The sequence below is a fragment of the Anopheles moucheti genome, chromosome 3 (assembly GCF_943734755.1).
Source record: "Anopheles moucheti chromosome 3, idAnoMoucSN_F20_07, whole genome shotgun sequence".
Lineage (NCBI taxonomy): Eukaryota > Metazoa > Arthropoda > Insecta > Diptera > Culicidae > Anopheles > Anopheles moucheti.
Window position 1 is genome coordinate 48,387,926 of NC_069141.1, and position 18,315 is coordinate 48,406,240.

Consider the following 18,315-nt stretch of genomic DNA (forward strand, 5'->3'; position numbering starts at 1 on the left):
GTAAGTTTTTTTATGTATTCGGGTAAGAGCTGCCGATGAACATATAAGGTATGACAAGAATAATACTTTATGCACTATTGAATTATTAAATAACGATCGTCAAACTTTGTAAATGACTATAGCACTACTAAACACAATTTTAACATAAAAAAATAAAAGCGTGTAAAATGGATTCAAAAAAGGGCTCTAAGATTAATTATTGGTTACTTACAGTAGGTATTAGTATCGTACCGCGATTATTCCCTACGTTGTGATATGTTTTGCTTGTTGTTTAAGTTCGATTTAATTTTGGGTGGTGTATGGCTATATCCTTTCTATTCGACTGCTAGGACATGACTGAAAATCAGTACAAAGCGTCACACCTTGTTGTTCCCACTCATACCAATACTGATACAATACCGATAACAGTATTATTCTAGATTTCTTTAAACAGTATTAATTCTAAACATGAGAAAATTTTAAATAATCGGAGTTTTCCATTATTTTTTAAAATTATCGATAGAACGGCCAGGCCTTACATCAAAATTTCCCATTGGAGATTGGGGCGACTCCAATGCGGGTAAAATAAGTCAAAGAAAGCCAGAAATGGTAGGCCTGGAACTCTTGAGGTTGTTGTGCCGATAAGGATGGAGGAAGGAAGAATGAGATGGACAATTTATATTGCTAGCACCAACTTGCTTCTCTGTAACATGGAAAAATGACCTCAGACACATGATAGACGCAGTCCTGGTAGGTTTACACTGCTTTGGATGCTTCCGAGAATTACACTCTTTTCTGGAAAGTAATTGTACCACAGCCAATGTGCTTCTTACACTTGCTATTACTACCGATGGATTAATGTAGTGACACATAGATGAGATATCTGTTTAGATATATCGTTCTTTCTTGTCTATTTCCAACTTAACTCACCTGTATCACTACCGTTGTTCACTGAAACTCCCTATCACGCTACGCAACTGACGCTTGTGTTCAGAGATATACGACGTATGTTGGGTAAAATGAACGTTTATACAGTTGGCACATATGGTGTATCGAATGTATCACATGTGTTCCTGAAACGTTGCATTTTTTCGCTTTTTGGAGAAGTATAAAAGAGGCCTACATTTCGTTCCATTACCAAATTACAATTGGCATCAGGAAAAGGTGTTTCTGCTGGGAGCGAATTGGTGCAGTCAGTTTTTATAAAATGGTTCATTTCATATCTTTGTGGAGCTTGGTACTTGTGACCATGAGCTCGCTTATGGGAGCGGTTCAAAGCAGTAAGTACAATTCCAGCATTTACCAATCGAAATCAAGTCTTCAAACACTTTAACGGTTCAAATGTCTACTTCCAGAGGAAGTTGTATGTTACTACGGGACATGGGCTTCTTATCGGGTGGGCAACGGAAAGTTCACCGTAGATGATATCAACCCATTGCTTTGCACCCAGCTAAATTATGCCTTCTTCGACATCAATTCGAATGGTACGATTAGGATAATGGATGAATATCTGGGCCTACCGTCCGGTCTCAACGCGATCGGAAAGTTTAATAATCTGAGGCAGAAAAATCCCGCTCTAAAGACATTTGCCGCCATCGGTGGGTGGGATGCAGGAACAGCTAACTTTAAGGCGGTAGCCAGCGATTCCCAGCGGCGTGCCACGTTCGCGAGAAACGCCGTAGCGTTCCTGCAGCAATATCGGTTCGACGGTATGGACATAGATTGGGAATTTCCCGATGCCGTCGACAAGGCAAACTTTGTGCTGTTTCTCCAGGAACTTGCTAAAGCTTTCGCACCGTACAACTATCTGCTAACGGTAGCGGTGGGGGCTACAGAGTGGAGAGCTAACGAATCGTACGACATTCCTGCTATCTCGCGCATTGTCAACTACATAAACTTGATGGCGTACGACATGGATGGCAACTACGGTGTCACTAGACATCATGCCGCAATCTTCCAAGGACCAGGATCAATTGATGATACGGATTTCAAGCGGCAGCTCAATGTGGATGCTGTCATAAGGTATTGGCTGAGCAAGGGTGCATCGGCAAACAAGTTGAATTTAGGCGTTCCTTTCTATGGACATACATTTAAATTGGCCAATCCTGGGGTGGACGGTGTCGGTGCGCCTACTAGTGGTGTTGGTAGTGGCGTCATGGCATACAACGAATTTTGTGTATCCTCATTTCCTCGGAAGCAGTTCGACTCGGTACAGGGAGCAGCTTTCGCTTCCGGCAACGGAGAGTGGGTCAGCTATGATTCAGTGGAAAGCATCAAGCAAAAGTGCAACCTGATTGCCAAGTATGGACTTGGTGGAGGAATGGTATGGTCTATCGAACAGGATGACTTCAAGGGCTTATGTGGTGGTCCCAAGTTTACGTTACTGAGCACCTTAAATGGATGTGTAAACACTGATGGTCCTGCATCCGTTACCACTACCAGTGCAACTACTCAAGTAACCACAACGACCACAACAACGACTACTGCCAAACCAGCTACAACGAAGACTACTCCCACACCGACCACAACAATAGCTACTAAACCAACCACAATAACAACTACCAAAGCTGTAACTTCAGTCTCTGGTTCTTTCGTTTGCACACGGGATGGTTACTTCCGGGATTCATATGATTGCAACAAGTATTACCGATGTTACGCTGGTACCAAATATACCTTCAACTGCCCTTCCGGACTGTACTTCAATGAACCAGCGATCACCTGTGACTGGCCTTCTAATGTGAAATGTTAATGTATTACGAATAAAATTAGTTAATGAAGTGTTTTATCCAAACTTACACAACTTTACGTGTTCTACATTACGAGCGCTATTGAAGCACTGGAATCTCCTAGACCTGGTAGGGAGTTAAGCCTTTTTGCAGTGTAAATTGTGGAGTTGCGACGTACAATATTTAACAAGACGTAAGAATATCACTAACAACAAAGAATTTTTAGTAGTAAGAAGGCATACAAACACGACTGATCTATTTCATCCGAAAAATCCATTCGTTTCCCACAGCAACTTCGATGGCAGAGCACGTGTCCTGAGGCTATAAGTTTGGCGGGTTATCTGTGGATCAGAAAGATTTCTCGACTCAAATCTGTCATTTTTTTTGCTTTAACATAGCCAAAAATGTGATCGGTATAAAAAAACCAAAATACCATCATTACATACTCAAGAAAATCTGCTACAGTCTCAAGCATATGTCACACAATTAAACGTCTTGTAAACATTGTAGCAATCAGAACAAGCGGTGCAGCTAGGCCTAATTCACTATCAAATCTGATCATTAGCTTTGTTTGTGGAGACGCTTGGTCTTTCGTAGCCATAAAATATAGTTTGGCCAAGTAATACATATTGAATCGTTGAATAGTCTGTTCGATCCGGCCTAGAATCTAAAGTAACCAAGATAAACTCAGACTAAGGCGTCTTAACGGTGCTTTGTGATACGTGTATGAAATCCTACTTCTTAGTCCGACTTCATCCTAATTAATTCTTTCTATGTAAACCTTGTAAATGAACCTACAACACTCGAAACCTGTCTGCGGAATGGGAACTCACTCCTAGAGTATTTATTGAATTCAATTACGAGAGCAGTTCGTAAAAATAGCGTTAAACTGATTGCAGATAGTAGAGACACCTCCGGAAACGGATGGGCTGCCAGCGTCTTAGTATAATAAAATTGATTATAAGGACAATACAAAATGTGGGATTTCAATGCATGAAAGTCGGACCGAGTTATGAATTCCGAATGCCGAGCGCTTGTTCTAGCTCGGCTCGCTTTTGGTTCACCTTGGTGAAGAAGTATCTGGATACCGCTTCCTGTGTCCATGGCTGGTGATAGAATTCGGCTCGCCGTTCTTCCTCCGGATTACCGACTATGTCGGTCATCGCCTTCAGGTCGCGCGTTTGTGACACGATCCACTTCTGTATGAACGTTTGTGGATCCTTGGCGAAGCTTAGGAAGAACTCGCGATTCGTTTTCAGCTGGTTGATCGTTTCGACCGTGTCGTGAATCTTACCGTCAAGTGTTTGTATTTCCTGCTGGCTAGCTGTGCTAAGCAGGAACGTATTCATCTGATTCTTAAGCGTGTCGTCGACCTCCACGTCGATATCGTAGCAGGCTGTTTGCTTATTTTCCAGCCCACCTTCTACCGTAATCACGTGGTTGATCACGATCGGATCTGGTGGGTGCAGCAACGGGTTTAGCCGCTGCGGAATCTCAGCAAACTTCATGCGTGGACAACCGAAGATCTGTTCCAAATATTTGTCACACGCAATGTACTCGCGCTCGTGCGCGTCCTGCAGCTTGTGCGTTTTGATGTACTGCCACAGCGCAGAAATAATGACTGGGCGCGTTTGTGTGTGCACACCGAGCAGACGGGCAAGGCGTGGATCAAGCTTAAACTGCAGCGGCTGATAATCGAGCAGCAGCAAAATGGTACAGCGTACATTCCGATCTCCCGGACGTTTCACCTGAAACCCGTCCGTTTCCTGTGTGGAGTGGGTACGGTGCCACTCGACCAAATGATTGTCCGGGCCATATAGGTCTTTATCCAGTTCGATGACGAGCGATTTAAAGAAGCTGGAAAACTTACGCTTTATCTTGGTCGGATCGGATTTGTTGTCCTCCAGCAGGCGACCCTCCACGCGCAGCTCCCACGACGCTACGGAACCGTCTGGGTTCGCATCGCCGTCACTTCCATCCTTGCTGGGATAGAACGTGTTAGAGATGAAGATACGCAGCTTACGCTTCTGCTTCATCGGACGCTTCAATGCTTCCTGAATGTCCAAACGCTTCCGCATAATAGTGGCATCCAGCTTGCGCTCGAATGCTAACAAATCCATGTAAGCCTGCGATTCGGGTACGAGATCTCGCACCTTTTGGGGTAGAATTTTATCAGCTAGCTTTTTCTTCTTTTTTACCGAATATTCACTGGAAAGCACGAAATTGCATGATAAAATCAAACCTATCTTATCGCACTAACGCCAGTTCTGCACACTTACCTCTTCGGCTGCACTTGATTCATCGCGGCCCGACTTTCAGAACTACGTTTGCCTCCGGAAGAACTAGACATTGGGGAACCCCGCATACTACCACCCTGGAAACCGGGTTGCATCGGGCGTTGATGTTGGTTCTGAGCCGGTCCCCCGCCTCCCCCCATTTGTGGCGGTGGAGTGTATGCACGTGGCTAGAATATAACACATGAATGATTTGCAAATGTTGTCCCATATTTAGTCGGGTTTGGTGAGAAAAGCAATTAACTTACTGAAAAATTATTTCCCGGTCCGTACGGGCGCATCACTGGTGGCTGATTGTTTTGGCCCGGAGATGCCGGATAACGCTGCGAACCCGGACCAGCATTCACATTAGCCGCAGGAAACCGTTGCGACATTATGAAACGCTTCGGTATGTAGATGTATCGTATAAATTGTGTAGTTTAGGACACTTTTCTTCGCACAAAGAATAAAGCCAAGCCAAAGCTACATCAAACGCCTTTGACAGTTTTGACACTTTTGACAGCAGATGTTTTGTAGTGGTGGTTCGCTGTTCGCAGAGAACGTATGTTCCGGTTGCCGGATCGAACATGATATTGATGTGTCAAATTCAAATTTAAAATAGTTCGGTAAAATGTAAAATGTAATATAATCTAATGAGAAATATGCAACGATAACCCTGCGTTATAAACAAAGCTTCATTTAATTTCTGCTAACAATCTAATTTCGTTTAACTAATTCGACAATTCGCTGTGTTCAGATTTCAAAACGTCCAGTATTTCAGTTTAAATCATAACAAAACAATTGTCATAGCTTTTACCACATCAATGAACACGAAATCTCTAGGGAGATTGGGGCTCAGAAGATTATGTTTTTAAATATTTTCTTTCTGTACTTTCTTACTTTTGCATTACGTAGCCTCTTCTGCGGAGAGTAATCGATTTACTCTACAGCAATAGTACGTACACGCTTCAAGAGGGAATTGCTATCAGCAAACTTATTTGCGGGCATTCCTTCATTTAGCATTTATTCAATAATAAAAAGCGTATATCTCAAGTGCAAAATGAAGCTAAAAAATACAATTTTCGGTGGATTTACGGTGGTAATGTTTTATATGATTATTAATACAGAATGTTACAACCCGAAAACTGCTCTCGGTAACTAATTTGTGCGAAAAGACTTGAAAAGAGTGTGGGAGTTAAAAGATGCTTTACATTACAGAAATGATCCATCAGAAGCTTTGTGTTTGCCCGTGTGGAAATAAACAAGGAGGAAAGCTTTATACTGTGCCCAGTGTGCGTGTAAGTACAATTACGTTCCATCATTTACATCTTGAAAAAATGCACCACATTACACAGTTCATACTCTAATTTCAGCTTAACTGGTTCGATGCGATGGCACACTGTAACTTAATTGGGATGTCTCTTGCTACGATAAAGGATGCAAATGAGCGACGATTGTTGCAGCTGTATTTGCAGCAAAACAGAATCGGATTACGGTCATCTAAAACAAATCCGGTACCGTATTGGATTGGAGCTAATAATCTTGCTGCTGGCAGTGGTTTTCACTGGAGTCTAAGCAATAAAGAAGCAAAAACATCTGAATGGAATTCAGGATCAGCTCCGCGCAATGCTCGAATGGAACGGGTCTGCGTTTACATACTGGGTGACACTATGCAATGGGTTCCAGACCTTTGTGATAATGAACCGCGGCAATTTATTTGTGAATATTAACCAGCATGAGATCACCATCAAATTAGCATGAGGTCGTTCTTGTTCGACAAAAAAAGACAAAAATTGATCACGATCAAACAATAAATGTTGTTGCATTTTAATCAATGGTCATTTTATTCCGCTCGAAATTGTTGGCAAACAAACTTTTTCCGCTGTGTGCATTGGAAATCATTCCAACGGAACGTATCCTTTGCAATGGCCACGCATCTTTCGGACTGCTGATCCTCTCCTAGAGCATTGTTTGGTTCACCATCTGTCCAGTTACTGTATGTTACCGGGCGTCCAGTTAGAGCCCAACGATGGGTTCCTTGTACACCCAAATCATTTGCACCGATCCAGAAAAATTCCACCTCTTCGTCGGGATCTTCTTCCCGAATCGCTTGTTGCAATGCTTCTGCTTCTTCCTTATTTAACACCTCAGCTATCTCCATTTGGACGCTATTGCAGAAAGTAACTGCACCGAACCAATCACTGATCTGGGAATAGTCAAATTACTGTTAGTGGAGCATACAGGATACATTGCCAGTATTGCTATAGTACCCGACTGATGGGAACATAGTACTCTTTTTGCTCAAACGGCTTGCAAGAACAAAGGCATAGATTTTGCTGTAGTATACCTTAAACAGGATAGTAGAACGACAATTAATTCTGCAGAATAGAATGCTTAATCGGTCGTGTGCTTACCCTCCACATTGTTTTTTTCAGTTAGATTGCTCCAAGCAACGGAAAAACCAGCGATAAACACTAATATTGAGTACAAACCCGTTACACTCCCGTCTTTAAAAGCCATCACTTGTATCCGATTGTTACAATCCAACTAGAAACGAATTAGAAAACCTTACTTTATGTATGGATGAACACAAAACCTGTTGTCAAAAGGGTAAGTTGGTCTAGGAAATCTTTGGTCGGAATAAATCTCCACTACGATGGGATGGTCGGCGATAAGACGTATGTCGAAAAGGCTACATACAGGTCAGCTCTCTTTACTGGGTATTGATAAGGCTGGGTATTCCCCTTGTTTGTTTTTTGAATCATTAAATGAACCTTTTTACTAACATTAGTACGGAAAAGTGTTGAAATAGTATTATGAAGTAGAAATAGTAAAATTTACTTTAGCTTCTAGATTTTTTTGATACTATATTTTTTTCTTTTCGATTGAAAATCGTTACTTCATATATTGGGTTAAGAACAGCCTAGAAGGATACAAATTGCATATTTTTAAAATCCCTAATCAAGTCGTAGACCGTCACATTCGTCACCGTCACCGGAACACATTCCAACGAAATAACGATGGACAAATTAATTTCTTTTCAGGATTTCTACATTTCTAGAGGAAATGTTCTACGATGTAAGTTTTGGTAAATTTTTATTTTTATCAATTACACTACACATTTCTGGCCAGTAATGCGAAACCTTATGTACATACACTTAAAAACGTGATTGAGAGCGAAACAAACACATAAACGAGCACGATGCCGGGTGACAGGGACAAGGGCACAGGGACAAAACCTAAAGCAAAAACAAATGATGTACTATTTATGGAATGTCGACGGAGGAAGAGGATAAAACACGGATGACAACAGTGCACGTGCAAAACGCGTCCAGTGTTGTCCATTAACTGCATAACGCCTGATTTAAACCGAGAGTGAAGAACCGGTGAAATAGCTAACTTAATTCACTATACTTTGTTCCAAGTCCATCGTACACGACCATCGTGATAGTTGCATCGGTCTCGTATATATGAACTATATAAATACTACACGATAGAATAGAGTGGAGCGACTTCGAGGTGAGGAGCTTGGAGTGTGGCGACATTATTATCTCCGAACACTCGCATTTGTAATGACACACTTTCATTGAACACAAATAGCATGACAGCAGGAAACAGAAGCATTGTTAATTGCTTCCAGTGCCGATTTGATGAGAAGTTAAGAAGGATTCAACGAAGAACCGGGATTGGTAATTTCCATTTACTTCGAGGTGGAACAAACGGAAATGCTGGTGGACGGAAAGGCAACTCAAAATCAGTCCGACAATCGTTTAGACCTCGCAGATGAAGTACGTTTCGAAGCTACAGGGTGTGTCATTCCACTTGAGACCCTTGCCATCACGGTTCCACAGCTCGAGACAGTGTTCCTCCTCGCCGTTTTCGTAGCGGAAGTTATTCGGTTCACCGGCGTTCCAATTCGTGAAGGAAAGCGGTCGCCCGTTCGACACCCAGAAGAAGCTGCCTTCCTCGGCCAAATCGGTACCAGAGGTCCAGAAATGTTCCGTAGCGAGACCTGCGTTAGAGGGAGAGAGATTTAATGAAGTGTAGCAAAAAAGCTTAATTTATATCAAGCTTACCATAATCTTTCACATATTTCTCCAACCGATCGTTTTCTTCCTGTGTCTGTATGCTAGCGAGCTGCATTCCGTGGAACCGACAGTACTGCAGTGCCTTGAACCAGTTAGCCTATAAAGAGAAGTAAGCAGATATGAGTTTGAATAACATCGCAGTTCTACCTTGCTCGATTCTTAAAACATACTTTGAAGAAAATGCTAAGATAGTAACGCTTTTCTCCGAGCTTCAACAACGGCATAGTCCATCGAGGCGGTGCAGACGATTCTTCCACGCAGTTCGGACAGTCTGTGAATTTTTTAAGCAAAAATAAACGTATTTTAATAATCAATTTTTTATAATTCAATTATTTTTCTTACATAATATCAAACAAGCTACGAATATAATTCACCTTAAATAAATATATTGTTAACATGTTTTGAGTAGTAACACTTTTGTTCTGTTTTCTTTTTCACAGCAAGTGTCTTCAATTTCTGAGCAAGTGTCTGAGCTATTTTAAGGCGATATTTGCTATCATGCTAATTTACTATTAATGTTGTACCCGTATTAATGAAAACATTAAAAGGACGCAAACGGGGTTTACTTAATGGAACGCATTTTGCTCTGATATACACTATCGTCTGTTATAGGCTCCTACAATGGCTGGAGTAATTATATTTATATGGAATTACATTATCATTATTTGTTGAAGTGAAGTGACAGTATACTGTGTGCGTGACATATATACAGCAGTACAAGCAGTGTTACCACCGCAAGCCAACATATAGCATAATGCGAACTAAGCTATTTGAAACAAGCTCGATCGACGATCAAACTTTCGATCGATCGACAAATAGAAACAAAAATAATTAAATGTAAAAGTGCTGATCGCGATCGGCCAGCAGTTTTTATGTATAAAAGCGATATGTTGAGGAATAGCAGGATGTCATTTCAACTAAACGAAACGATTCAGAACTTTTGTTCTCTGCTCGGCATGACCAGCGACTGTCTAAAGAAAAGCGTCGCGAGGTAAGCTTCGCGCACGCAACAAGCAGAATAGAGCAATGAATTTAAAAGATAGTTGGTCGTTGATGCTAAATCTATTGTAACATAGTTTAAATTAACTTTAAGCTGCAGATAACTGTAGTACATTCAAAGTCCGATCCACCAAAATCCCATTCGGACCAATCCCCCGTAGCAAGGACTGACTATCCGGCTACGTGGTAAAGATTGTTACGGTAGGATTGTTACTGTAAGCGGATAGAGATGTTTATATGATAAGAATGATTCATAATATTTCCCATTATATTTTAGATACATTGTAGTTTGAAAGGAATTACTTATGTGTTTACGCAAGTTTTTGATAAAAAATCCATAGATGATCCACACTTCTTAACAAGGATATTGTATAAATCAGCACCAACCAATTTTACACTGACAGTAAAAATACATTCTTCAAAATTTCTATCAGTTTTTTTTTCTAAAAAATTCGTTTTCATAGAATACATCCGAAATGTAATGCTTTCTGGAAATACGTTTTGCTCGAGGTCCCCTTTAGGTCTGGGTTCCCCGCGGTTGCTCAGTCCGCTCATTGGAAGACCCGCCTCTGAATACTTGTTCAAAAATGTAAGTATAATGCAAATGCAACTAGGAGATTAATAATTTACTAAATGTTAACACTTGTTACTATATCAAAATGCGTAACAAAGGCAACATTTTGTCTACCTAATTATTCACTTACATTGAACAATTTCTGCCATAAGTAAAATGGAATGAAATTAGCTATAACACTCACTCGCCATCATTGCGACAAACTAAATTCCCAACAGGAAATGATGATGCTTAGTCTCGAGCAAGCATGCGAGAATTAAGGGGATTCATTGCTTCATTTCTCATTTTACTTTTTCTGCTCTGTTTTCCCCAAATCGTAATAGAGAAACATGTCCATTCGTTTCAGGCCGTAGACAAATGAAACCACTATTTTAAGACGCCGTTTAGAAGGCCAAGGTTTGGATGTTGATCAAACTGAATAGCTAAACCAGCCACAGAGAAAAAAAAACAAAAGCTTGCCAAAACCAATGTGTTGGGGAGGATCATTTGAATAGGATTCCGATAAAGCCGCATTATTTCTCGAGAGTATGTTTTTTCAGCGAGGATATGTTGCAAGCCACCATAATACGGCAGACGCGAACAAGATTAGATGAACCATGACATACGGTGAGCAATGCACCGTGGTCGGATTCTAGCGAAACATGATCGATCATTATGTCTGCTGGACGGACAAGAATTCATCCTGAACCATGCCGTTTCCGATCACGTACGTGCTGTTAATCAACAGATTCGTACGACACACAGGTGCATTAAGGTTGAGGTCATCCGACGAAGTCTCCGACAGGAGGATCTGCTGTCGGTTGTGCATTAATTAAATTCCTTCAGCAAACGAGCTCTCATCGGGCAGGTTTTGACGGACAACGTGCCAAGGTTTCGCACAGCAGTACCGCGGTACAGTTTGACAATGTGAAATATGACATGGAATATTATTACAGGCGATTGAAGTGAAAGGAGTCTGTTCACGGGGCCTCTTCAGTTACGTGCGGGAGGTACCTTTGACGATATTTCTTCTGGTTTTTGTTTCCAGCATGATCTTTTGCCATCAATGTAGAAGCCTTCACCGTGATGATAGATGTTGTCTTCATCGGGTAACAAATTAGCGTACTTTAGGAAGTGTTTCTGACCAAAAAGGTACGTATCTGCAGTTTTGTTCGAAACCTGTCAGATGATGAAGTAAATGTACGTCAATACCTTGCCACTACCCATAAACTCGCTTTATTACTTTTTCTCTCCTTTACGCTAGAACGCACCGTTGCATGATGCACCGTTCCGACTATAGCACTACACTTTTTCATTATCCTTTCAATCTTGGAAAGCTACATTAATCGTAACTGAAATAAACTGGAAACATTACGCCAAACAAATGGCGTTTTGATTTGAGGACGAATCATGCACACTGAAATATGATCGCATTTCCCAACCTTTCTACAGACGATCATACTGTAGCACCCACCGTACAAGGGTGCTCCCTTCGGAGCGCAACATTGGGATTCGTGATCTGTGTCCATTAAAGCTGGTGCTTCTTATGTAAGCGTTGTTGTAGTTGGTCGAATTGGATGAACACCGCTACCGACCTCGGTCAACCCCCGTTCGGCCGAGTACCCATTGCATAATGGCGTGGTGAGTATGGAGATAATTCAATTTTGACATTCCCGTGCAAAGACGGAAACCTCGGTAGGACGATCATCTCGGTACTCAAAATATTCGATCGAAATGGGAAGGATCGCATCAGAGATATGCATTTTGCTTCCCGCTGGAAGATGGTAGGATCGAGAGAAAGAAAAATCAACCACCCTTCTACTCGCACACATTCCCCCCCGAAACTCTTGCACCTCTCCATTTCGACCCCCATTGACATCCGCACAAACTTTTCGGGAGGTTAATGTGAGATTAATTGTGCGGTTACGCCTTGACATTTATTTCACAGGTTATGGTGACAAAAGCGGCACATTTATGGGAAGCTGCGTGCGCAAATGGCATGCACCTTGAGGAAATGTCGTTTGCACAAGCGGTCAAAACACTTCATCTTTGCCGTACACTTCACTTTTACGCTGCCAAATTGGTAGGATGAACTTTGGCGTTGCTGATGGCACGGTTTGATTTTGGTATTTCGCACATTCATGCTTAGCGAGGTATTGTGAAGTGCAGAAGTGCTTAAGGTCTGCATGTTAAGCTATCAAGCATTTATTTGTTCGCCTGTCTAATCGGTTTGAATAGGCCAATAGGCAGATGAATGATTTTATATTTTCTGTTGAACAAAACCAAGGATAAAATAATTTGTTCACATGTACCAATTTCGGCTCTCTTTTATTTTTGCTTTGATAATATTTTGATTAAACTAAAAGCTTGCAAAAAAAATGTAAAAAAATATATATTATACTTTTGCATACAAATGAATGAAGAATCGTCAAACTGTTTTGTTGGAAATATAAGCTTACTCAGTTAGGTATTAAAACTCACAAATATATATTATCAGTATATAATTCAAGCAGAACCATCATTTGACATAGGATTCCTCTAACAAACTCCTTCTTCCTCTAGTGATATCTTTCTCGTGACCAATCTTTTTTCGCCTCAGGGAAGGATACGTCCATGAAACTCAATCATCCTTGTAAATGTATCCGGTTTTATCTTCGCTTAGCGCATTAACCACACTATCATAAAAGCGGTCCATGACGTATAACAAACTCTCTTCAAATGGTCACGGGGTCATTCAGGGTTGGCTTTGGTGGGAGAATCCTTTGACTATTCCATTTCATTCCATTAATTGTATTGTGATCTACTCGCTTCATCTGTCGAAGAATGTGCATTCGTTCGCTCCTTATGCCCCTCGGTGTGTCTCGTAAAAAGATATCGATGAAGATCTTGATGGAATTTGAGCATCGCGAGAAAACGTTCAGTTGATGCTCAAAATGTCATTAAATTCACATGGACACTGGATTAGTTTGTGGGCAGTTTCGGGGATGGAAGAATTAAATATCACCTTGTAAAAAAAAAAGACAATGACAGCGTCCCTGAGCCAGGTTAGTGCTGGACTCGTTACGAAACTTTCAAACTCCACCGAGCAAGGAAGTTCATTGAGATCTTTGATGTCTGTGCAGTACGGCCGTACAATACAACCGATCGATCCACAACGCCAATCGGTCTCTTACACCACAATCAACAAATGCATTGAGTGTGCGTACGCTTTAGCCCCAGCGAGCTCAAACCCTATCTGTGTGAAACAATTAATTCGGGCAGCTTAAAACCGTATTATGATCACGCAAACAAACACATTGCAAAGAGAGCATGTGATTGATATGAGGCAATGCAGGTGCGTTAAATGGATGCTTGCCACAAACGACAACGAGGCTACAACATACATCATAATTTGAAGTACGCATGCTGCCACACCAATACGGTGCTCGTGGTAATTTAAATACAATTCTTCGTTAATTTTCTGTCCAATAGGCGCAATAGACACAGCGCACGGTCTTGTCGGAAGGTGTCTCAATAGTGACAAATGTACGCACCGTGATTGAAACGGATCGTGCACATTTTTCCATCATTTTGCTGAGTAGTGGGCCGACTGCCCATAAGTGGGAAGGGCAAATGCATGCTGCGTTTCATTATGTATATGCGTTCGACATTCTTTATCAGCTGATTCAAACCACTCCAAACACCTGCTGTGTCTGGTGGCTAGCCTGCCTTGCGGTAATGGTTCGTTTGCCGGTAATGGATGAAAGCGTTACCTCACACCGGCACCGGTTTTAACACATGTTTGATTAAACCTCCTATTCGCTCTGCCACACGGCGGGGTTAAGATGGATGGATTTTCGATGGAAAGGTTAAGCTAATTTATTACCCCCGCTAAAGAGCTTGTTTCATACGATTCAAAATCGAGATGGATGATGTTGAAAAGGAAAGTATCATTAGTAAAAATCATCAAATTGCTATTTTTGCTCAATTTAGAGTGCGCAATTTGTTAGGCAGAGATCATGACCATGAACTGAAGAGTTTGAATAATGGTTGGTATGTCTTGCAGGGATCAAAATATATCTGTAGTAGCGTTGTGCAGTTTATAGCTAACTTTATTCTTGAAACTATTCAATTAGCAGTTTTAAATGTTTATTGTATTCATTAACTCGAAATTTAGTATGTTATAATTTGTGAAATCTTTCAATCTCGATGGAAAAGAACTTTTCAATTGGTGGAAATGTTAAAAATAATTTTACAAAACCATTGAGAAATTAAAAGAATAATTTTTCAGGTTGTTTGGATGAAAAGAAATGGAACGACAGTGTCTCTCAGTGGATCTCAGTGTAAGTTTTGCACTAAAGTTAAAGTAAACGTTAAACTTTAATAAAAAATAGCTTTAAAGATTTGAAAATGAAATCAAGTACTCAAGGAATCACAAAAAATTAAACAAAGAGCAACAACATATTAGCAACGGAAATCAACAGGGGCTTTAAGTATAATTCACCGTGCACCACAAGGTAACCGCGAGAAAACAAACCACCTAGAACAGCCTTCAACATGTGAAAATGTACCAATTGTTTATTGAACCTTCTCGGTATGAGCCACATGCCTGCACGCACCGGGCAAAGGGTTTTGTTTTTTTGGGGAACGTAACAGTCATTCGATTCGACACCCAACCGGAAGCTTGCGCCATCGACGACGTGGCCCCTTTATTTCACGCAACCAACCCTCACGCACCGTCTCACGCACCGCTGCGATTGAAATCGAGAATGACAGTGGATGGGAAGTGTAACGCACCGTACACCGTTGCGAGATCAAGTTTCAAACAAACGAAGCGATCTGGCGCACCACCATTTGCCTGTAATTAAGGTCATTATTGCGAAAGGACATGTAAGCACGGTAGCATAACATTGAATCAATCTAGCACGACTGTTCCCATCAACAACAGGGTACCCGCGAATCAAAATCGTCCCCAATGTTTCCAACACGTAACGTAATCCAAACGATCGGCGTAATCCTGGCCCTATTCCATCATGCCACAATCGGACCGGATAACACCGTTCCCCCGTGGGCCCCCCTGTGTACTAAACCAAACCGGATTGTTTCGGCATGTGGCGAAGGGTCACTTTCTTCGGCATAATTATGTTAATCGTTAGTCGCGAGCCCACCATCCGGGCATGAAACGTGCACCGAAACAGTCGGTACTTTTATCGTTGTGATGTCATAAAGGCAGAGAGAAAGGCAAGATGGTTTCATCTCCCCACAAAACGCACCCCAGCTGTTGAATTTCTTTTTTCATTTATATCACACATGCACACACACACACACTCTCACGCACAGCTATGGCTAGGAAAGAATCCACCTACCACCAACAGGGGGGTAAATTAGGGAATAATAATTACTGGTACCGTGAGAGTTGCCCGCAAGAGCCTTTGGAGTTGCGCACTGAATTACACTTTCACTGAGCAGCACGACCAACACTGCCAGGACGAACCCCATCCGATTCCATCGCACACAAACAAGCATTTTTGGTTGCATCATGAAGCTTTGGTGTAACTTTGTGTGAAGATCGAAATTGTTAAGTCAGCACTTTCCAACGGGTACGGGTATTTGCACTGCTCACTTCCAAAAGTGCACTTGGTTTATGTTTGCGTGAAAAAAAAACACCTGTATTCGCACGACCTAGAGAAGCTAATCAGGATGCACTTTACTATTCATGCATACAATCACGAGAAGATCGCGAGCCGCAGCTATAAGATGAACCCACACGCGCCACGGACGTGAGCTTTGTGATCAACGACTGCCAAACCGCAACTAAACACGCACGCGCTCGAAAAAAGACACCAAAGACGCTGTGCTGCATGCGAGCCGGTGTGCCTCCCTACTACGGTGCACAAAAGCCACCCCCTCCCGACACACGATTCGAACGATCGAACGAACGAACGAACGAATCAACCGAAGCAACCGTTCGACAAATGGATGCAGCGGGTGCGCTGCGTCTTCACCCGAGCGAGGTTCGTCGCTTGTCGCGTCCGAGCGCAAGTCTTTCGTTCCATCACCAGCAAGCGCAACCAGAGGAAGGACGAACACGCGAGGACAACTACATGGGAAATCGGATCGGTTTGTGACCGTGCGGGAGCTGGTGACCAAACCTAACCTTCCCCCAGTTTTTGCACACAAGCTAACCGCAAAGCCCCAAGTCCTCCGTTATGCTAATGGTGCTGTTTAAATCATTCGAACGTACAATAACACACGAAACAAAACAAAAACTAAAACAAGACAGGTGGCCTTGGGGGGGTGTGTTTGTGAGAGTGCCCAACCGCCCGCTAATCCGCAAGGTGGTTCTGTTCTGGGGTTTGTCTGTCGGGTTGCGAAAATGAAGAGCACAACCAACCAACGGAATGCAGCATTTGGTTTCGACACCACGGTACGAAGCGTGCGTGAATTCTAGTACCATCTAAGGGTTCCTCTGTGCTTGCAGTGTCCCTGCGTACCCGCGTGGTGGGTCAGCCTCGTGCCGTCTTTTTCGCTGGGCAATATCTGATCGGTGAACCGGTTTCAACCAACTGGTGTTTAGGAGAGATGAGTCGGAAAGGGTTCCAATGTATGGCGGAATGTACACGCGTTTTTTTTTTTGCTGTGAGCGTCTTACATGAGAGCCCCCCCCCCCCCCGTTCACAGGGAAACCGGACGACAATCTTTACATCATCCCCGGGATGATGATGATGATGATGGCCTGAAGAGGTGAGAAAAAGAGATGGTTTACGATTTCGTCGCCACTGTACGGAGGTGGGAATTGAACTATTGAACGAGATGTGTTTGTTGTTTTCTCTCTGCCTTGATCAAATATTTCGAAGCCGCAGCCGTGCGTCCGAAGTAATGAAAAAAAAAACAGAAAAATGGAACACATCTAACGGCTGCTTCACTGTACTTTAAATCCCTCAAGCCGTGTGGCGTCGGATCCCAACCGATGTAAACAAAGTGATTACACAAGCGTGTCTGTTTTTTCGTGCTCTCCTTTTATAGGATGTAGTGCCATTTTTTACATGCCAAGGAAATTTGGACATATCAGTGGGAGCGAGTTTTTTTTTTCTCCTTTTGGTGGTGGTAGTAACCGTGCTAAGTACCGTTACGCTAACTTCGAGACGTTTTGGAATGAAGCATCCAATAACAAAAGATTAAGTAATATGTAATGCAATAAAACGACTTATGTCAGTTGGCTTGGCTTGAGCTTCCTGATTCATTTAAGCGTGAGAGTTGTTCTCTTTAGATTCGTTTCAAAGCCGTCTGGAATTTTGAACAATCTAAACGTGGCACGCATTCTACTTGCCCTCCAGCGACGCGACGCATAAATCACTCTTGGTGGTCAATGGTCATACCGACAGCCATCTTTGTCCCCCTGCAGCCCAACAGAAAATCACATGAAAAATAGTTTCGATAACGAAAGATCGTGCCATAGCTGAAAACGAAAGTAATGTCATGTGAAACGAAAAGGTGTCCTGTCTTCGATGCTGCTTGCCCAACTGATCAGACCGGACGACAGTCATCCTTGAGCTGAGCTTTTGAGCTTGATCTCGGGTCACTGTGAGTAGTTCACATGTGCGCGTCCTGATTACGCTCGGTTCCAATGTCGCAGTCCACCGGTACGGGTATCACCAACAACCTTGAGCAAAAGTCCAAGTGAATGGGGAATACTCTCTTTTTTCCATTAAAAACAA

The 18,315-nt window shown here is 42.3% G+C and overlaps 5 protein-coding genes across 6 annotated transcripts; 2 read left to right on the top strand and 3 right to left on the bottom strand.

The window, feature by feature from the left end:
* Window positions 1-1,186: 1,186 nt before the first annotated feature.
* LOC128304367 (chitinase-like protein 3) lies at window positions 1,187-2,728 on the top strand. The gene is made up of 2 exons (XM_053041549.1): window positions 1,187-1,259; window positions 1,335-2,728. Exons 1-2 carry the CDS (start codon window positions 1,187-1,189, stop codon window positions 2,726-2,728), a joined length of 1,467 nt encoding a protein of 488 aa, XP_052897509.1.
* Window positions 2,729-3,525: 797 nt separating this feature from the next.
* LOC128302528 (brahma-associated protein of 60 kDa-like) lies at window positions 3,526-5,429 on the bottom strand. The gene is made up of 3 exons (XM_053039368.1): window positions 5,248-5,429; window positions 4,985-5,169; window positions 3,526-4,913 (listed from the first exon to the last, which is right to left on the bottom strand). Exons 1-3 carry the CDS (start codon window positions 5,371-5,373, stop codon window positions 3,716-3,718), a joined length of 1,509 nt encoding a protein of 502 aa, XP_052895328.1. The 5' UTR covers window positions 5,374-5,429; the 3' UTR covers window positions 3,526-3,715.
* Window positions 5,430-5,985: 556 nt separating this feature from the next.
* On the top strand, window positions 5,986-6,750 carry LOC128303480 (uncharacterized). Of its 2 annotated transcripts, none has more exons than XM_053040447.1 (3): window positions 5,986-6,132; window positions 6,197-6,276; window positions 6,352-6,750. In XM_053040447.1, the coding sequence occupies exons 1-3, from the start codon at window positions 6,039-6,041 to the stop codon at window positions 6,706-6,708; spliced, it is 531 nt and encodes a 176-aa protein (XP_052896407.1). In that variant the 5' UTR covers window positions 5,986-6,038; the 3' UTR covers window positions 6,709-6,750. The 2 variants fall into 2 exon arrangements, with proteins under 2 accessions (XP_052896407.1, XP_052896408.1); XM_053040448.1 differs by having other exon boundaries at window positions 6,415-6,750.
* Window positions 6,751-6,801: 51 nt separating this feature from the next.
* LOC128305810 (C-type lectin 37Db-like) lies at window positions 6,802-7,598 on the bottom strand. Its single transcript, XM_053043424.1, has 3 exons — window positions 7,393-7,598; window positions 7,249-7,325; window positions 6,802-7,184 (listed from the first exon to the last, which is right to left on the bottom strand). The coding sequence occupies exons 1-3, from the start codon at window positions 7,496-7,498 to the stop codon at window positions 6,822-6,824; spliced, it is 546 nt and encodes a 181-aa protein (XP_052899384.1). The 5' UTR covers window positions 7,499-7,598; the 3' UTR covers window positions 6,802-6,821.
* Window positions 7,599-8,118: 520 nt separating this feature from the next.
* LOC128302781 (C-type lectin 37Db-like) lies at window positions 8,119-17,986 on the bottom strand. Its single transcript, XM_053039632.1, has 6 exons — window positions 17,977-17,986; window positions 17,302-17,333; window positions 16,000-16,153; window positions 9,237-9,337; window positions 9,055-9,163; window positions 8,119-8,990 (listed from the first exon to the last, which is right to left on the bottom strand). Exons 1-6 carry the CDS (start codon window positions 17,984-17,986, stop codon window positions 8,749-8,751), a joined length of 648 nt encoding a protein of 215 aa, XP_052895592.1. The 3' UTR covers window positions 8,119-8,748.
* Window positions 17,987-18,315: the final 329 nt, after the last annotated feature.

Bases quoted from the DNA above. Each gene is read 5' to 3' on its own strand.
- LOC128302781 (XM_053039632.1), bottom strand. The intron at 9,164-9,236 runs GTATGTTTTAAG...TTCTCTTTATAG, and splicing joins ATCTTAGCATTTTCTTCAAA to GCTAACTGGTTCAAGGCACT. The intron at 8,991-9,054 runs GTAAGCTTGATA...CCTCTAACGCAG, and splicing joins GAAATATGTGAAAGATTATG to GTCTCGCTACGGAACATTTC.
- LOC128305810 (XM_053043424.1), bottom strand. From the start codon at position 7,498: ATGGCTTTTAAAGACGGGAGTGTAACGGGTTTGTACTCAATATTAGTG. The intron at 7,326-7,392 runs GTAAGCACACGA...ATCCTGTTTAAG, and splicing joins TGAAAAAAACAATGTGGAGG to GTATACTACAGCAAAATCTA. The intron at 7,185-7,248 runs GTACTATAGCAA...GACTATTCCCAG, and splicing joins ACTATGTTCCCATCAGTCGG to ATCAGTGATTGGTTCGGTGC.
- LOC128304367 (XM_053041549.1), top strand. From the start codon at position 1,187: ATGGTTCATTTCATATCTTTGTGGAGCTTGGTACTTGTGACCATGAGC. The intron at 1,260-1,334 runs GTAAGTACAATT...GTCTACTTCCAG, and splicing joins TATGGGAGCGGTTCAAAGCA to AGGAAGTTGTATGTTACTAC.
- LOC128302528 (XM_053039368.1), bottom strand. From the start codon at position 5,373: ATGTCGCAACGGTTTCCTGCGGCTAATGTGAATGCTGGTCCGGGTTCG. The intron at 5,170-5,247 runs GTAAGTTAATTG...GTTATATTCTAG, and splicing joins GACCGGGAAATAATTTTTCA to CCACGTGCATACACTCCACC. The intron at 4,914-4,984 runs GTAAGTGTGCAG...CGTGCTTTCCAG, and splicing joins AATCAAGTGCAGCCGAAGAG to TGAATATTCGGTAAAAAAGA.
- LOC128303480 (XM_053040447.1), top strand. From the start codon at position 6,039: ATGAAGCTAAAAAATACAATTTTCGGTGGATTTACGGTGGTAATGTTT. The intron at 6,133-6,196 runs GTAACTAATTTG...TTTACATTACAG, and splicing joins CAACCCGAAAACTGCTCTCG to AAATGATCCATCAGAAGCTT. The intron at 6,277-6,351 runs GTAAGTACAATT...CTCTAATTTCAG, and splicing joins ATACTGTGCCCAGTGTGCGT to CTTAACTGGTTCGATGCGAT.